We start from the raw sequence: 14,219 nt of genomic DNA, 5'->3' as shown, positions 1-14,219 counted from the left end.
AGAAAAAAAATATATTAATTTTACTGAAATGGTTTTAAAAAAAGATATGTACCTATAGCGAGAAATTGTATAATATATATTATAAAGGAAACTTTCTATTATAACGTAAAATAATATGAAATTTTATTATAATAACATTTACTATATTAAAATTATAATACTTAAAGTATATTTTTAATTATATCTAATATTATAAATAACTGATTTTGTATATTAATAATTAATTAAGAATATTTTATTATAATGCGGAATAATTATCTAACAAATTTTTGAAGTGTGGATAATGTATGTGAAAATTGCTTATTTTCTTATCAATATATTTTTAATAGCATCAAAAGGAGCCTACTTTTAGTACTATTTTAAAATAGATATATGATCATCTTATAATGAATTTTTAACATATGTAAAATGATATAAAAGATTTCATAATATATCGTAAAATATTCTATAACAAGAAATCAACCGATAATTAATATCACTTTCAAAATCATGATGAAAATGTAAGAAGTGACGGAATTCCTGGTTAGAATTTTTATTCTTGACACACATACAGATGAATTTCATAATATAATCTCGATTGTATGTAATTTTAGTAAATTGTAGTTATTATTCGCTTTTACGAGTTGACTCCTCGTTATACAACACTACTTCGTTCCGATTCAAATTTTCAGTCAAGAGTATTACCTATCTAACTGTATGTTCCCGCCACTGGCATCGACATCCTGGACCGAGATGCTTATGCCGCTCTTACTGTTCGCGAATGAAATGTTGTTAGTCACGCACGAATTCGATCTAAAATATAATACAAATAAAATAAGGTCCCTTTCTACTAGCCTACAAAGTATTACAAAAAAAAATTATTCCTTAAAAATTCCTTATCGTTTTAACCGCTTTCTTTTTCTTTTTTCAAGGACCTCTCTGAATTAAATATGTACTTTCCGTGTTGCTTGAAACTTTCAGACATCGTCACATTTCGTTGGATAGATATATTAAGCTGATGATAAGATATTAATAATATTTGACAAACATTGACACCACTTTGGTATAAGAATATTAGGTCGTTTCATAGCTTTTGTTGTTTTTTAGCAAATTTTGATATGGAATTATAGAAAAGAATTATGAATTCAATCATTACTATATTCTTGTTTATTTCCTATCAACCATTCCCATTTAGAAATGAACTTTTCTATTCCTAAATTATAAAATATCTGCGATTTAGAATTTTGTCAAGATTTCCTTTTCAGGACTACGAAAATCAACTTTGAAGTGAACTCTTGAACTCTTAATTTGGCCTTTCGCTTGTCATCCTTTCACCACCCTGTCAATCTTCTTGAAATTTGCAGATAGAAATAGTATACGACACATACATCTTTCTATTCATAATAGAAAATAAAGTTTAAAAATTAAATGCTAATTTAAAAAATAGACATTTAAAAACAATAATAAGAAAACAACAGAATTTATGAAACAACCTAACACCATATAAATACCACCATATAATAAATACACTCCACAAATGCAATCCTGGAGTTGGAATACAATATTCCATCGATTAATTGGATTTAAACACAATATACAGACAAAACATGTTCCCGGAAGTCCCACAACCAGCTCACACCCAGAAGCTTCGAGCAACAGAAACCACAAGAATCCAAATAGTGAAAGACCTAACTCACGCCCCCAGCCTTTGCGAACAAAGAATCTCAATCTCACCTTTGGGTGCACGCTGGAATTCCCGCGACACATAGGATCCTTGCGTTGCAGACTCCATTACAAGATGTTACTTGTGGTGGTTCCGGGGTGAGACTTAACACGCAGACTTGACCCACGTAACCATCGCTGTTGCACACCCAAACGTCCCTGGAACCCTGTCCATTGGCCAATGTGGGCGCAGCACAGGTGAATTGCAAGCCAGCCCGAGTCTTTCGAATTGGCAGAGGTCCCACAAATTCTGGGCAGGGCCTCCTATCAGCGGACAACGCTGTAAGTCGAGACACATCGACACTGATCAGAAATGTACACGTTCTGGAATGGACTATGGTGGGTTTCACGAGTTTTGATTGTCCAAAGATGTTTATTTATTTTTGTGTTATTATTCTAGATTTATTACCCACTTACCTATTTATCTACTTAAATACAATGTCATTTCTTTGCAATACACTTATGAACGTAATTCATCTATTTTTTAAATGTTCAATATTAATCTAAGAAAAAAAGTAAAAAGAGGTGGAAATTATACTATGGGTGATTCTAATTCGATGTCCACAGTTTGTAAACATTGAGAAGAAAAAGACTGAGACGTGATATATCAAAACTAAAGTGACCGAGACCAAATACGTATCACTCACAGATCAATCCTAGCTGTCTGGACTATGAGAAAAGAAAACCCTACAATAGATTATCCTCAATTGGTGTGATGCGGGTCACATTGCTGGCAGATATGATACACACTTTCTTTCACACGTCTTACAGTTATTTAATGGAGGCTTTACTGTGTCTTCAACTTCTTTTAATCCCGCCCCTCCCCCTTATTTTCTTCTCAATGTTTTTGAAGTCCTTACAACGCAAGACCAGCTGTCAACCAAGTTCTTTACTAATTAATTCTTTATTTATTACTTATATAATAGCAACCTGGTCCTTATGACACTAATTGAGAGTTAACTAGCGTAGCAAGTGTTGTCTTTCAATGTCTCTAACTAAGTAAACCTCGTGAATTCCACTATAGTCGCGGGACAACTCACCTAACTTCTGTTTAGCCTCGTTGAAGCTCTCTTCCCAGCTGGCCCTTTTGTCCGGCTTTGTGAACATTACGGAAATGTTCTCGATTCCAGCCCTGCAAATATAATACTTGAGACTAGTATCATACGAGCTACTTGATGTCACGTTGGTTATTGGGCATGATTTGATGCACGTGGACCAGAAACGTGAGGCGAATAAGGTGCAAAAATACTCTTATTGTGAGGCTATACCGCTTTGTGAACCGCTAATGGATGGAATGTCGTCATTCGATAAACTGTCACCATGCAGCTTCGAATGAAACATTTCTTCGTTGTCCTTTCATTCGCGACGTTGTTTGTTAGAAATGTTAGGTAAATGACATTTGCGAGCGAAGATACGAGCTCGAACTTGACGAAAATGACGCAGTGAAATGGGAAAACGGGACTCGTTCAATAGGAACTATCGTAAATTAGGAAGAATTCATGGATTATGAAAAATCTTTTCGTATTGTGGGTTACGGTTAAGTCGGAGATGATCAGACTAAAGAAACTTTAATACAATGATTTAAATATCAATAGTAAAATGTAAACATTGAATTTTTATCAAATATTTCGGTGGTCTTTCTTCGCTTGCATTACGTTTTTTTTTTCATATACCTTTTATTTCAATTTGTTTGGAGCAAATTTTATACTTTAGTCATTCGTACTTTTGGTGTTCATAATATACAGTGAAGAACATAGCTAAATTAACAATCAAAGGTTTTGTATAAATCATTTTTCTCTACCACTAACATTAATGTATACAAAAAAATATAAATGATGCAAAATAAAAAGGTTTCAAAAGATTGTGTATGTTTAATTGTATAAGATCTAACTATCGTAAATTATGGGATTGGTTCAATGAAGGAGTTTTTCATATGTGATAGAGTAGAATAAATTTTGAGATGATCAAAGTGAAGTAACATCTAATAAAAGCGATTCAAACGTCAATGATAAAATGTGAATGTGTTTATTAAATTTTTCTTGACATTTTAATACTAGATATTTTAAAACGCTTAACGTAGGATGTAATGATATGACATGTGAAAGACGTGTTACTTACTGAGTGTTAAGCGTTAATTCCAGACAAGCCAACTGCGAATGCGCTGCGTTCCTTTCAGCTAATTGACGTTGTGCCTGACCCAACATATCCTTGATAAGATCCTCTAATTGTTGCTTCGCACCATGCAATGTAGCTGCGAGTTCCTGAAGTTGAGTCAACGTTGCACAGTCTTCTCGAAGATGGTCTACCTCACGAGCCATTCGCCTCAGGTTTTCATCTTTGGCTAATGGAAATAAAATTTAATTTCTAACCATGGAATTATTTTACTTTTCTTCTTTTTTTTTGTAGCATTTATTAATATTATAGTATTAAAGAATTTAGCAGTTTCTTCTTCCTTACCTTTCATAACTTCTAGGTCGTCCAGCGGTATTCTCATTAACATTTTGTACTTATTTGCTTCCAATAGACCAACCAGACTATTTGGACAGGAACTTCTGACAGAAAACGAATGCTTATGTAGAAAATAATAAAATATTAGAAAAAATTTAATTTATATAAGAAACAACTGTGTTTGTGCATTGTATATTTATAATAAAAGATATCTGACAACTAATATGAAAATAGGAGATACAACAAAAATGTACAGAATATATAAAAAAATATATAAAATGTCTAACATAAAATACTCATAATATTTAGTAGATGGAAAAATCTTCTGTTTCAGTTCTGTTCATAAAAATATAAATGTACATAATGTTCACAATATAGATATTATGTAAAAGAAATATGTGACATTTCTCTACTATTTTTGCTATAATATATAATATATAATAATAAACAGAGTGATACAGAATAAATATAAAATTTAAACATAGTAATCGAAACAATATAAGCATTAGATTTTTCTAAAGAATTTGAACAAATCAATTACACACTCACGTCGATGGTTTTCTGATTGTCCCGCTTCTCCTCTTGATACTGGTGATAACAAGCAAATCGGAAAACAAAAATAGGGCACGTTCCTTTCTGGTTCCTTGGTTCGAGGCTATGGTGACAAGATCGTGACGTACGAAAGCTCTACGACAAAAATAGACGCATTAATTCAGATGAATTTTTTTGTTTTCATAGTAATTTCTATCGCAACACGCATCGCTATTGGTAATCGATACGGTGTACGCGTTTAAAGCTTGAATAGTTCATGAAATGCTGAAGCGAGTGCAACGTTTTACGCGCAGCTATTCGATGAAAGCTCTATTGTGCGTTAAACTTCTTTCAATCTTTTTCCCCCTTATTTTCTCACGGATCATGTAAAAATACGAGTTCATAAATGATATCTAAATTAAGAATAAAAACGTTTTGGAAACGTTTTTAAAACATTCAACCGTTTTTCAACCGTTGCTTTGACCATTATGATATTAAACGTAAAAATACATTTCATATTTAGAAACGATTCGAATATTTTTAGATAATTTTTAAAAGGTCATAATATTCATTTGTGATATTTTAAATTGAAATCGTATGTACATTCTACAAATTGTAGAAAATTAATTTTCTTAGAGAAAAATCCATGAAAATAAAGCAACATTTCTAACATTATTAATAAGGCATAATATTTAATTGATTTCCTATTTTTCATATTTTCTTTTTCATATTTCTAAAGCTTTCATATCCTCGGAATATTGACTATTATCTCTTGTATAAAATACGTTCTTTTTAATTGGAAATACAAAATTATTTCATAAATATTTCTAAATATAAAACTTGTCGACAAAGAGTAGCTGTTATATAATAACTGTATATATCTGCCTCTATTGTATCTGCATATGCTCATTATATTTTACATTTCTATGAAAAATTTCTATATTTCAAATACATATATATGCTAACATAAAAGAATGATACAGTTATTTTATTAATTCATTTAATTGTTCATATTTGACATTCTTCTTACTATCAATCAATATCTTAGTCTGTGTTAGAAGGAATTATCTATACTTCGTTTGGTAATTATAAGTCATATTTGTTAAAGAACTAAACATCATGCAGAAGTTGGTATTACAGCACAGATTAAACCCTCTGAATGAAAATTTTAGGATCGCAGCCTCCTCAATATTAACAGATTTATCAAACAATTTGTCTCTGGTTCACTCAATTCTCCCCCAAAATGTGTCTGATCATAAATAAACGTACATCATAAAAGAAAGTAAGTTCACCTGTCGTTCGTCACGATACCAGCGAGTCCTTCGACGAGCGCCTGAACCTCCCTCAATGTACTTTGCTGTTGCTCCCACTCGAGAGACTCCCTTTCCGTGCAATTGATCTTTACGACCAATTCGTGCACTTCCTTCTGAGCAGCTTGGAGCAACTCGAAATCCGGATGCGTGGTATCGGTGTGCTTCAACAACCTCTGAATCAGTAACTCGTAACGTGGTATCTTCTGCACCGGTTTGATCAATAACTGATCTAGCCCAAGTTTTCCTTTGTGCTCCCGTTCCATTGCCTATTGTGTAGAAAAAGGGATAATTGACCAATTACCAAATTTTATCAGATTAGTATAAACGAAATAGAGAAATATAGTATATGGAAGAATATTGAAAATATAAAGGATATTGAAGAATTTCATGGTTGAATATTTCTTGTCAAACTGTCTAAGTTAGTTTTATTGAGTACAGAAAGGTTTACAATTTTGGGAAAAAGAAAGAAGTGTCTGTAAAGCTGGCAACTTGAAATGTGTGAGAATAGGAAAATATTATAATTAGACTGTGAATATCTGCGCAAATTCAAACTTTATGAACACATTTAAAACGATAGAATCTAAGCAAAAATTTGTTTTATCCACAAAATATTATAACGATTCAATACTATATGGTATCTCTTGGATATTTTACGTACTTTTGCATATTATGTGCATTTTGTACATTTTGCACAAATACATAAAAAAGAAGAACGTGGAAGAATTTTATGGTTAAATATTCGGACGCAAACTTGCATGACTGTACATTCGTTTCGTTGAATTTAAGGAATTTATGAAGGGAAGGAGAAGGAAAATATAATGAAGGTAAAGCTACTGTATTAACAATGCAGAAAATAGAAATGTTAATAGGAACAGAGAAAATGAAAAAGAAAAGTTGGTATACCTCGAGGAATCGCGCGAATGCCGGTTTCGCTTGGCAAGTCGTTTTTATCGCCTTCCTCGCGGACTTCCAATTATCAAGGAAAAGCGTGTACGTCTCCAGGACGACTGCCTTGGTGAACTACAGAAAATACAGCGAATAATGAATAACAAGTGGAAAGATAATCTCTGATATACAACACGCGTTATCGAATTAGAATGGTCATTGTATTCGGTTCTTCGAAAAGTGTCCATCATAAACAACTTGAATGTAACTTTATAGAATGGAATAGATTAAAATTTCGTTTCTTTTTTTCAGTAACTTCCCTGGTAATTTTTCTTCAGAAACATTGTTTTTCAGGAACATTCCAAGAAACTCAATACAATATATACTTTTTAAGAAGGTAGGTAAAATAATATGAATCAGAAGAAGCATAACAACAAATTAAAATTTCAGTTGAACAAAATGGTGATGTGTTTAATAAGAAAACATACCACATCGAGGAAAACATCGCCAATGGTCTGCTTAAGCTCCCAAGTATCCAGTCTTTTACGTAACTCCTCCAGGAACACTTCATGATGGTTGAGAATAGAAGGAATCTGAAACACGAACGTACAAACTTTCTTTTCCCAACTTACCCTAACATTTCCGACACAAGATATTAAAAACGGGAAGTTGCGTGAAATATTAAGTTTCAAAGATAGTAATATAGGGGTTCCACCGAACTCTTGATATTCAGCTATAACGAATTTTCAGTCCGCTGTTTCACGCTGTAAAACGCAACTGTCGTTTGAACAAACCACACCACGCGTAATTTCATTCCTCTTGATAGAACTATAATAAACGTTTATTATCTCGTAATTTGGAATACAACGTTGTATCTGACATGGCTAGTAGTTGTACGATTCACGTTGTTAGCGTTTAATAGCAAGGTATCCTATTTGTTTTGTTACACCGTAGCGTCGTATTATCCTTTCACGTTCATGTTCTATCGATTAAGAAATAATTAACAATTGTTCTTTCCGTCACGGAGATTGTAAGTCAAAGGTTGGAAAGTGCACGCTTGTCCAACGGTTTAACAAGTTAATTGGAAAGCCGTGGTGGCCAAACATCGATCGGGTAAACCGTGTTAAAGGAATTTACGCGTACAGATTTCAATTTCGTACAGTTTCTTTTATTATCTTTTTCTATTCGTGCGAATTCTATAGCCTTTGAGTTTCACAGAATTTATTGTAAGTAGAATGGCACGGATGATCAGATATGATCGAATATGGTTGGACGTGCGAATACTGCGTTACCAATTCTTATCATAATATTTTCGCACAGAATTACTGTTCTATTAACATCTTCAAATATTCAAATTCTAGTGCGTTATACAATTAGGTCAACATCTATTTATTATGATATTATATTTAAACAATTATCGAATCTATGAATACATTTTTCGATTTGATATTTAGCATAGGATTCCAAAATTTAAATTTGTGAATTAAATCCAAATGATCTGCTTTAATTATAACTTTAGAAAACATCGTATTTATTCTTTAGTGTAAACTTTAAACTGTAAATTAGTAATTTACCTGATAGAAGATTTCGTCTACCGTCGCTGCGTCTACCAAACCTGCATTTTCGGGGCTCTTTAATGGTTGTAGATATTTCTAAAACAAAATCAGATTTTAATTAATTTTATGTACAATATAATAATTGTCTATTTCTTGACTAAAAATTCTGAAACATATTTATTCGATAAAATATTTAAGCACGCAGTTTTATATTGATTTCGATTGAAGTTCCAGTCTCCTTTTCTTTCTCTTTTCGGTCAATATTTATTAACATAGCAGAATTGCAATTCCAATAATGAGGTGACAGACGTAAGTCTATCGAATCAAATATAACCCATAATGTGACATTTCAACAATCAAGTGGGACAAAGTAATTATATCAAAGAAATACCATATTGTAATATTAAGGGAATATTATAAAAAAATATTATATGATCTCTTTCATTTAATACGAGACAATTAACTATATGATAATAACAGTTCCATCCGTTTGCATCCAAAAATCGATTTCTATTCAATAGATCGAAACCAACTTTCATAGACTTACGCAACGCGTGGCAGTAAGATGAAAACCTTTATTTTGAACGTGAATAAATAACGGGCACCGTTTGTCGGGTTACATTAAGACGCGTCGAATCATGGAACAGCCTGGACCCAGAACAAAAAGAAGCAGAAGAATCGATCGGGAAGCTCGAACGACGTGATGAATTGGATCTAAGGTGCTCCGCGTATGTTTAACTTTCGGAGAGTGGATAGCTGTGTTGAGGATATTTTTAGCGACTCGTATGCTAATGGCTCTCGGGATTAGGCTGGATGAAAAGGTTTAATGGATTCTAATGTAATATACGATGTGTTGGGAAAGTGTCGAGTATGTTCCTTCGATAGATCTTCGGTGGAAAAGTTTTAATTTCGAGGTTTAAGTGCGTATAAGTAACGAAATGTCCGTAATATGCTATGAATCATAAAGTTAAATAAATCTGTGCTCCTGTTTTGAAAAGATCGTTTGTTTCAATGTTAATATATTGGTTTATCACACAAAAATATTAAGAAAAAAACTAAGTAAAAAAAAGAAATTATTACACATCTATAATTATATGTTTGATCACAAAATTCTATATTATTTAAAGCAGTTACAAGCAATTTTCGTAATAAAGTGAGTAGACTTTTTTTTTAATCGTATTTAATTATTCTAGTGAGCACTTAAAAAATTAATTGTCAATGAAATTTGGTGCGACCTTATACAGAATTTATCGAGGATATTATATTGAAAAGTTATGTATTAATTCCATTATATGAAAGGTAATGGAATTTATTAAAATGTCACAAGTTAAAGTTCCCAAGTAACGGATTAAATTACGATGAAAATTATGTTTATATTGTTAGTGTTGAGCGCTGATATCATACGTTGTACTGTTCTTAATTACCATGTTGATACGTGACACCGGAACTTCCAGACCGAAAAGAGGATTGTGGAACAGGGATATCAACGGACGATAACGCGAGGCGACGGTGGCGTAGTGGTTAACTTAGCCAGCTACAAACTAGGAGACCCGGGGTTTCCAAGTTCTCGTACCGTAGTCTCTATTTTTCGCGATTCATACAGATATTATACATGCAAACAGCGAATATCACGTGATTTCGGCTATTCTTGCACGTTCATTGTGGCATCATGTGTTGCGCGTCCTAAAGATCGTTGTGTTAAACAGTTTAATGCTTCTATTGCATTTTCCGTTTCATTGTCTAGGAGCTCGGAAGTCTTAATGTTTTTACTGTCATTTCTAATATCAACAATATACTGATTTCGTTGTTCATCAGTTAACAAATCATACAGATGTTCTTGATAAAGTACTATGCGGGAAACTGTAGGTAACACGTTCCTTTGGTGCTCAGTTGATCTTTCTTAGTGAAATCAATGCAGAAGACTCTAAGGAGATAGCCATCAGTGGTTTTCACATCGACGTTAGCTTCGATCAAGGTTTGCCATTTTTTAACCATGAACCTCAATTTATCTGTGATAGCTATCTGTGGTTAGATCCATGCCATGGAAGTTGGTCAACAGTTGTAATAGTATGGCCATTGGTTTTAACGCGAGAATCCTAGATAGGCATATCTAGGTTGCAATAAGAAATTTCTATACAAAAGGAGGAAATATGATACGAGAAAGATGTGATCTTGAAAAGAATCTCAAAGACATAGAGAAATATAAATTAAAATTTCTCTAACTCATCGAGTAAATCTCACATTGATAATAGGACATTTTCATTGTAAGCTTGACGCAGGGGGGTGAATTAGTATTGATTCTCATCACGATCGAAACACACTTACAATGTAAGCCCGGTTTATTTGTGCTTTCCTGATGGATACCTTTCTATTATTTTTCTAAGACGAAGCACAACATGAAAAATCATTGGTAGCCAGCCCCAAGGCCATTGCTAAATAATCGTTCAGCTCGAACAACAATCATCGTGGACCGCACTGTTTATAAAATATGACAATCAAACGTTTCATGATATACGCGGACGGGTGTTGCGGAATTCGAATTCTTCTGGTAAATTTGTCGAAAAAATCTTGCGATGGAAATCATCTCCTATGCGTTATGTGAGTATTTTCATTTTTAATTAAAATATTAATTGTTAGTGAAATACCCAAAATTATATGTGACAAGTCTTACGAGAAGAATTTCTTTTCGAAAAAAACGTAGAATCTTTAGGAATGGTATTCTTGATCTGATACATCGATTTCAGGCTTTGAGAAAAATTCGAAAGCAGCATTGTTATTGACATCAATTAAATGTTTCGTGACAATAGTGTTTTTTTATTCAGAAAAGAAACAGAAAAGAACAAAACAATGAGATTGAGCGTTGATGATGAATTATTTGATTTTGAAAAAAGACACATGTATCTTTTAACTTCGATCATGTTTAAGTAAAGTTTAGGTCATGTCTAAAAAAAACATAGTTTTGTAGTCGTTATTTAATAAATAAAAAATCCAAAACTATAGCATTGAAACGAAAGCTTTTATTTATTTTTCATTTATCGAAGAAACGAAGATATTGCACATAAGTTTTCAGTGTGCAACCCCGCACACGTTCCATCGTCAATTTCATTTTGTAACACGTGGATGATCGGTTATTACAATTTTCTGGTTACGATTGACCGCTTGTGTATGAAAAGGTAGAATTTAATAATCCTGGTAAAGATAAATTTCATTCCCTCGCGATAAACTGAATCGCGAAATATAAATAAACCGTTAGAAACCAAATGTTGTTTCAATTATTCGTCGCGATATTAACATTCGAATCGATGACCACGTTCGATAGAACGAAATCATATTTTTATCGTTTCTATGTTCGATAATGATATTCGACAGCGTTGATCCATCGAATTCTTTACGAGCAACTATCTGGATTCGTAAATATCTGGACACAGTAACGTTTGCAGCTTTGCGTATGCGATTCGAAAATAGGCGCACATTAAGACAGACTGAGCGACTAACACGATTCATCGATATGCAAATTGAATTAATATATTGGTTCGGTATGAGTCATTGATTATTTGTACTTCTAATAATGGATATTGAGTATAAACCTGCAGACGATAATATTAAAACCAATATTTTCCTCATGTTTTTAAACCTAATTATTAAAAAGATAGTATACATATAACAATAAAAAGCTTTTAAGATTCTTTAATACTTAAAAATTATTAATTCAAAATTAAACCGCACCATCGTTTCTTTAAAACATTCCAAAAAATATTTTCAAAGAATAAGAACGAAATAAGACATGGAGAAAGAAAGAAATAAGAAAGAAATATTATCAAGACTGTGTAACCAATATTTGCGCAATATTTTACGTTTCAAAAATAAACCGATATAATATCATGAAATACGGAACAACACACATCTGTCGACAACTACGATACTTCGCATCGCTTCGATCCATCCCTTATTTATTCAATCAACGTAGAACTGGCAGCGTAGAACCAATACAGGAGAACAGATTGAATATTCCCGCAATTCTCCATTTTCCATCACTATATTCGTCTAAAATATGCGGAGCTTCTGAGAAGCGTTCTGGTTGCATCGATATAGCGATCGTAAAAGAGTCACCGCAACTGACATATCGATACGCGCAAATAAATCTGGAAATCACGTTTGCCACCATCGAGGATCGGTTATTAAATACAGAACACGCGCTACGACGCAGGGCCGCGAAGGTTACCGACCATTTACGCCTAGCGTTGTTTATGAGAAATGCTCGTCCTTCTGTGATCGTATCGTGTCGCAAATAGACTGCGCTGTAATTACGAATGACTAATTGCAAGCATTATTTATCGATTCGGCAGCCTTTGAATACGAATACTAGAACGAAACTCGAAACACTCGCAGCTTCTTTAAATGTCAAACGACGAGAAAACGATGGACGATCTTCTCCCGCACTCGAATTTCCTGAAATGGCGCGAAGTTTCCTTTGCTCGGAGCAATGAAACGGAAAAATTCGGATCCTCGGCTGTGCAGAGAGAAAAGAGTTATGAAGTTGTAACGAGAATTGTTTCTTTTTGTGTAAATATAGGGTAACGAGAGGAAATATCGTTTTCGTGGAAATTTAATAAAACGAAACGTTGTTCGCAATCTCTTTTTTCCTTCCAACTTTTACCTTTAACCTTTTCGACGAAACTGATGCCATTTTCGATAAAATACAAGTAAAGAATTGCTGCGTTAGGCGAACTAATTAGTCTTTTGTTAGCAAAGGTAAAAATCTTGATAATTTTGTATCTATCATACTTACGTATCAATATTACTTGATATTTACTTTTACATTATTTATCGGTAAACTGCGATTATTTATGTGTTCACGGAAAATTTTAAGACGTAATGATGTACAATGTACACATAATATACAAAAATACAGAAAAATGATTATTTAGTAAGTAAAAGAAATTTCTACTTAAATTTTATTCCTTCAGTTATATTTGTGAGGATATGAGTTTACATATATGCTTTTAACTTTTTAAAAGTTAAAAAACGAAAAGCGTTGCAATGTAGGAACTTGGTGAGTTTGTCATTTTAAGAATTTGTCAGGAAGTGCTATTAATTCGGATGGCACATTTAATGGAAACAACAAGTCGGAGATGCGAGGCTGCATAACTTAACGAGAAGCTTTTCACGAAGTAGATCAGTCGAGTGGAATCCTTGCTCGAATGAAGCAAATAAACGGGCAACGAGTTTGTTTACGAGAAACAAGGTCGCGGATCCGATGTTCGAAGAACTTTCGGAAAGCACATCTCCCAGTCGACGTGCATACCGATGTTCCTTACCGGAAGAGAAAACAAGACGGAAATCGAGACGAGGGTGATCTATGATTGTTTCGACAAGCTGTTTTACATCCTTTGGTTGCGATATATAATGACCACTTTACGAGAAAGAAATTTTAATATTTACGATACTAACAATCAATTTTATTTTAACAAAATTCTCCTTGCTATTATTATTTTTTATTGTATTTAAGGTCGTGTCAACCATTCTTTATGGTCACAAAATTCTCTTTCTATTTAGCCTTGGTATTAAACATAAATAAATATCATAAATATTTGAGAAATATTGTCTTCACAAATTGTCACTGAATAAATAAGTTGCTATCAAAATCGGAATATAAACAAATCATAACTTATCATGCAGTTCCTACGTAGGTGATCTTCATTTTGAGTACTAGCCCCAATAATTTGACTAACTGTATAAAATTTAACATTTTCCCATGTGCTTTTATTTTTCATATTTCCTCACT

At 33.0% G+C, this 14,219-nt stretch overlaps 1 protein-coding gene across 11 annotated transcripts in view; it reads right to left on the bottom strand.

Annotated features, from left to right (window-relative positions):
• The window catches only part of LOC100651866 (rho guanine nucleotide exchange factor 17), a 70,081-nt gene that overhangs the window by 8,082 nt on the left and 47,780 nt on the right, over window positions 1-14,219 (bottom strand). For 5 of the 11 annotated variants that reach the window (XM_020865626.2, XM_048407541.1, XM_048407549.1 and 2 more), the window contains exons 10-19: window positions 8,453-8,530; window positions 7,367-7,471; window positions 6,897-7,013; window positions 5,973-6,259; window positions 4,699-4,836; window positions 4,159-4,253; window positions 3,820-4,042; window positions 2,742-2,833; window positions 1,714-1,981; window positions 685-792 (exon numbers count right to left, since the gene is read on the bottom strand). In XM_020865626.2, the coding sequence (XP_020721285.1) occupies window positions 685-792; window positions 1,714-1,981; window positions 2,742-2,833; window positions 3,820-4,042; window positions 4,159-4,253; window positions 4,699-4,836; window positions 5,973-6,259; window positions 6,897-7,013; window positions 7,367-7,471; window positions 8,453-8,530 (1,511 nt within the window). The remainder of the gene's footprint in view (window positions 1-684; window positions 793-1,713; window positions 1,982-2,741; window positions 2,834-3,819; window positions 4,043-4,158; window positions 4,254-4,698; window positions 4,837-5,972; window positions 6,260-6,896; window positions 7,014-7,366; window positions 7,472-8,452; window positions 8,531-14,219) is intronic. The other 6 variants (XM_048407561.1, XM_048407562.1, XM_048407547.1 and 3 more) reach the window with 3 other exon arrangements.

Source organism: Bombus terrestris, chromosome 1 (genome assembly GCF_910591885.1).
Source record: "Bombus terrestris chromosome 1, iyBomTerr1.2, whole genome shotgun sequence".
Taxonomy (NCBI): domain Eukaryota; kingdom Metazoa; phylum Arthropoda; class Insecta; order Hymenoptera; family Apidae; genus Bombus; species Bombus terrestris.
The sequence above is the reverse complement of the archived record's forward strand: the minus strand, read 5'-3'. Positions and strand labels throughout refer to the sequence as shown.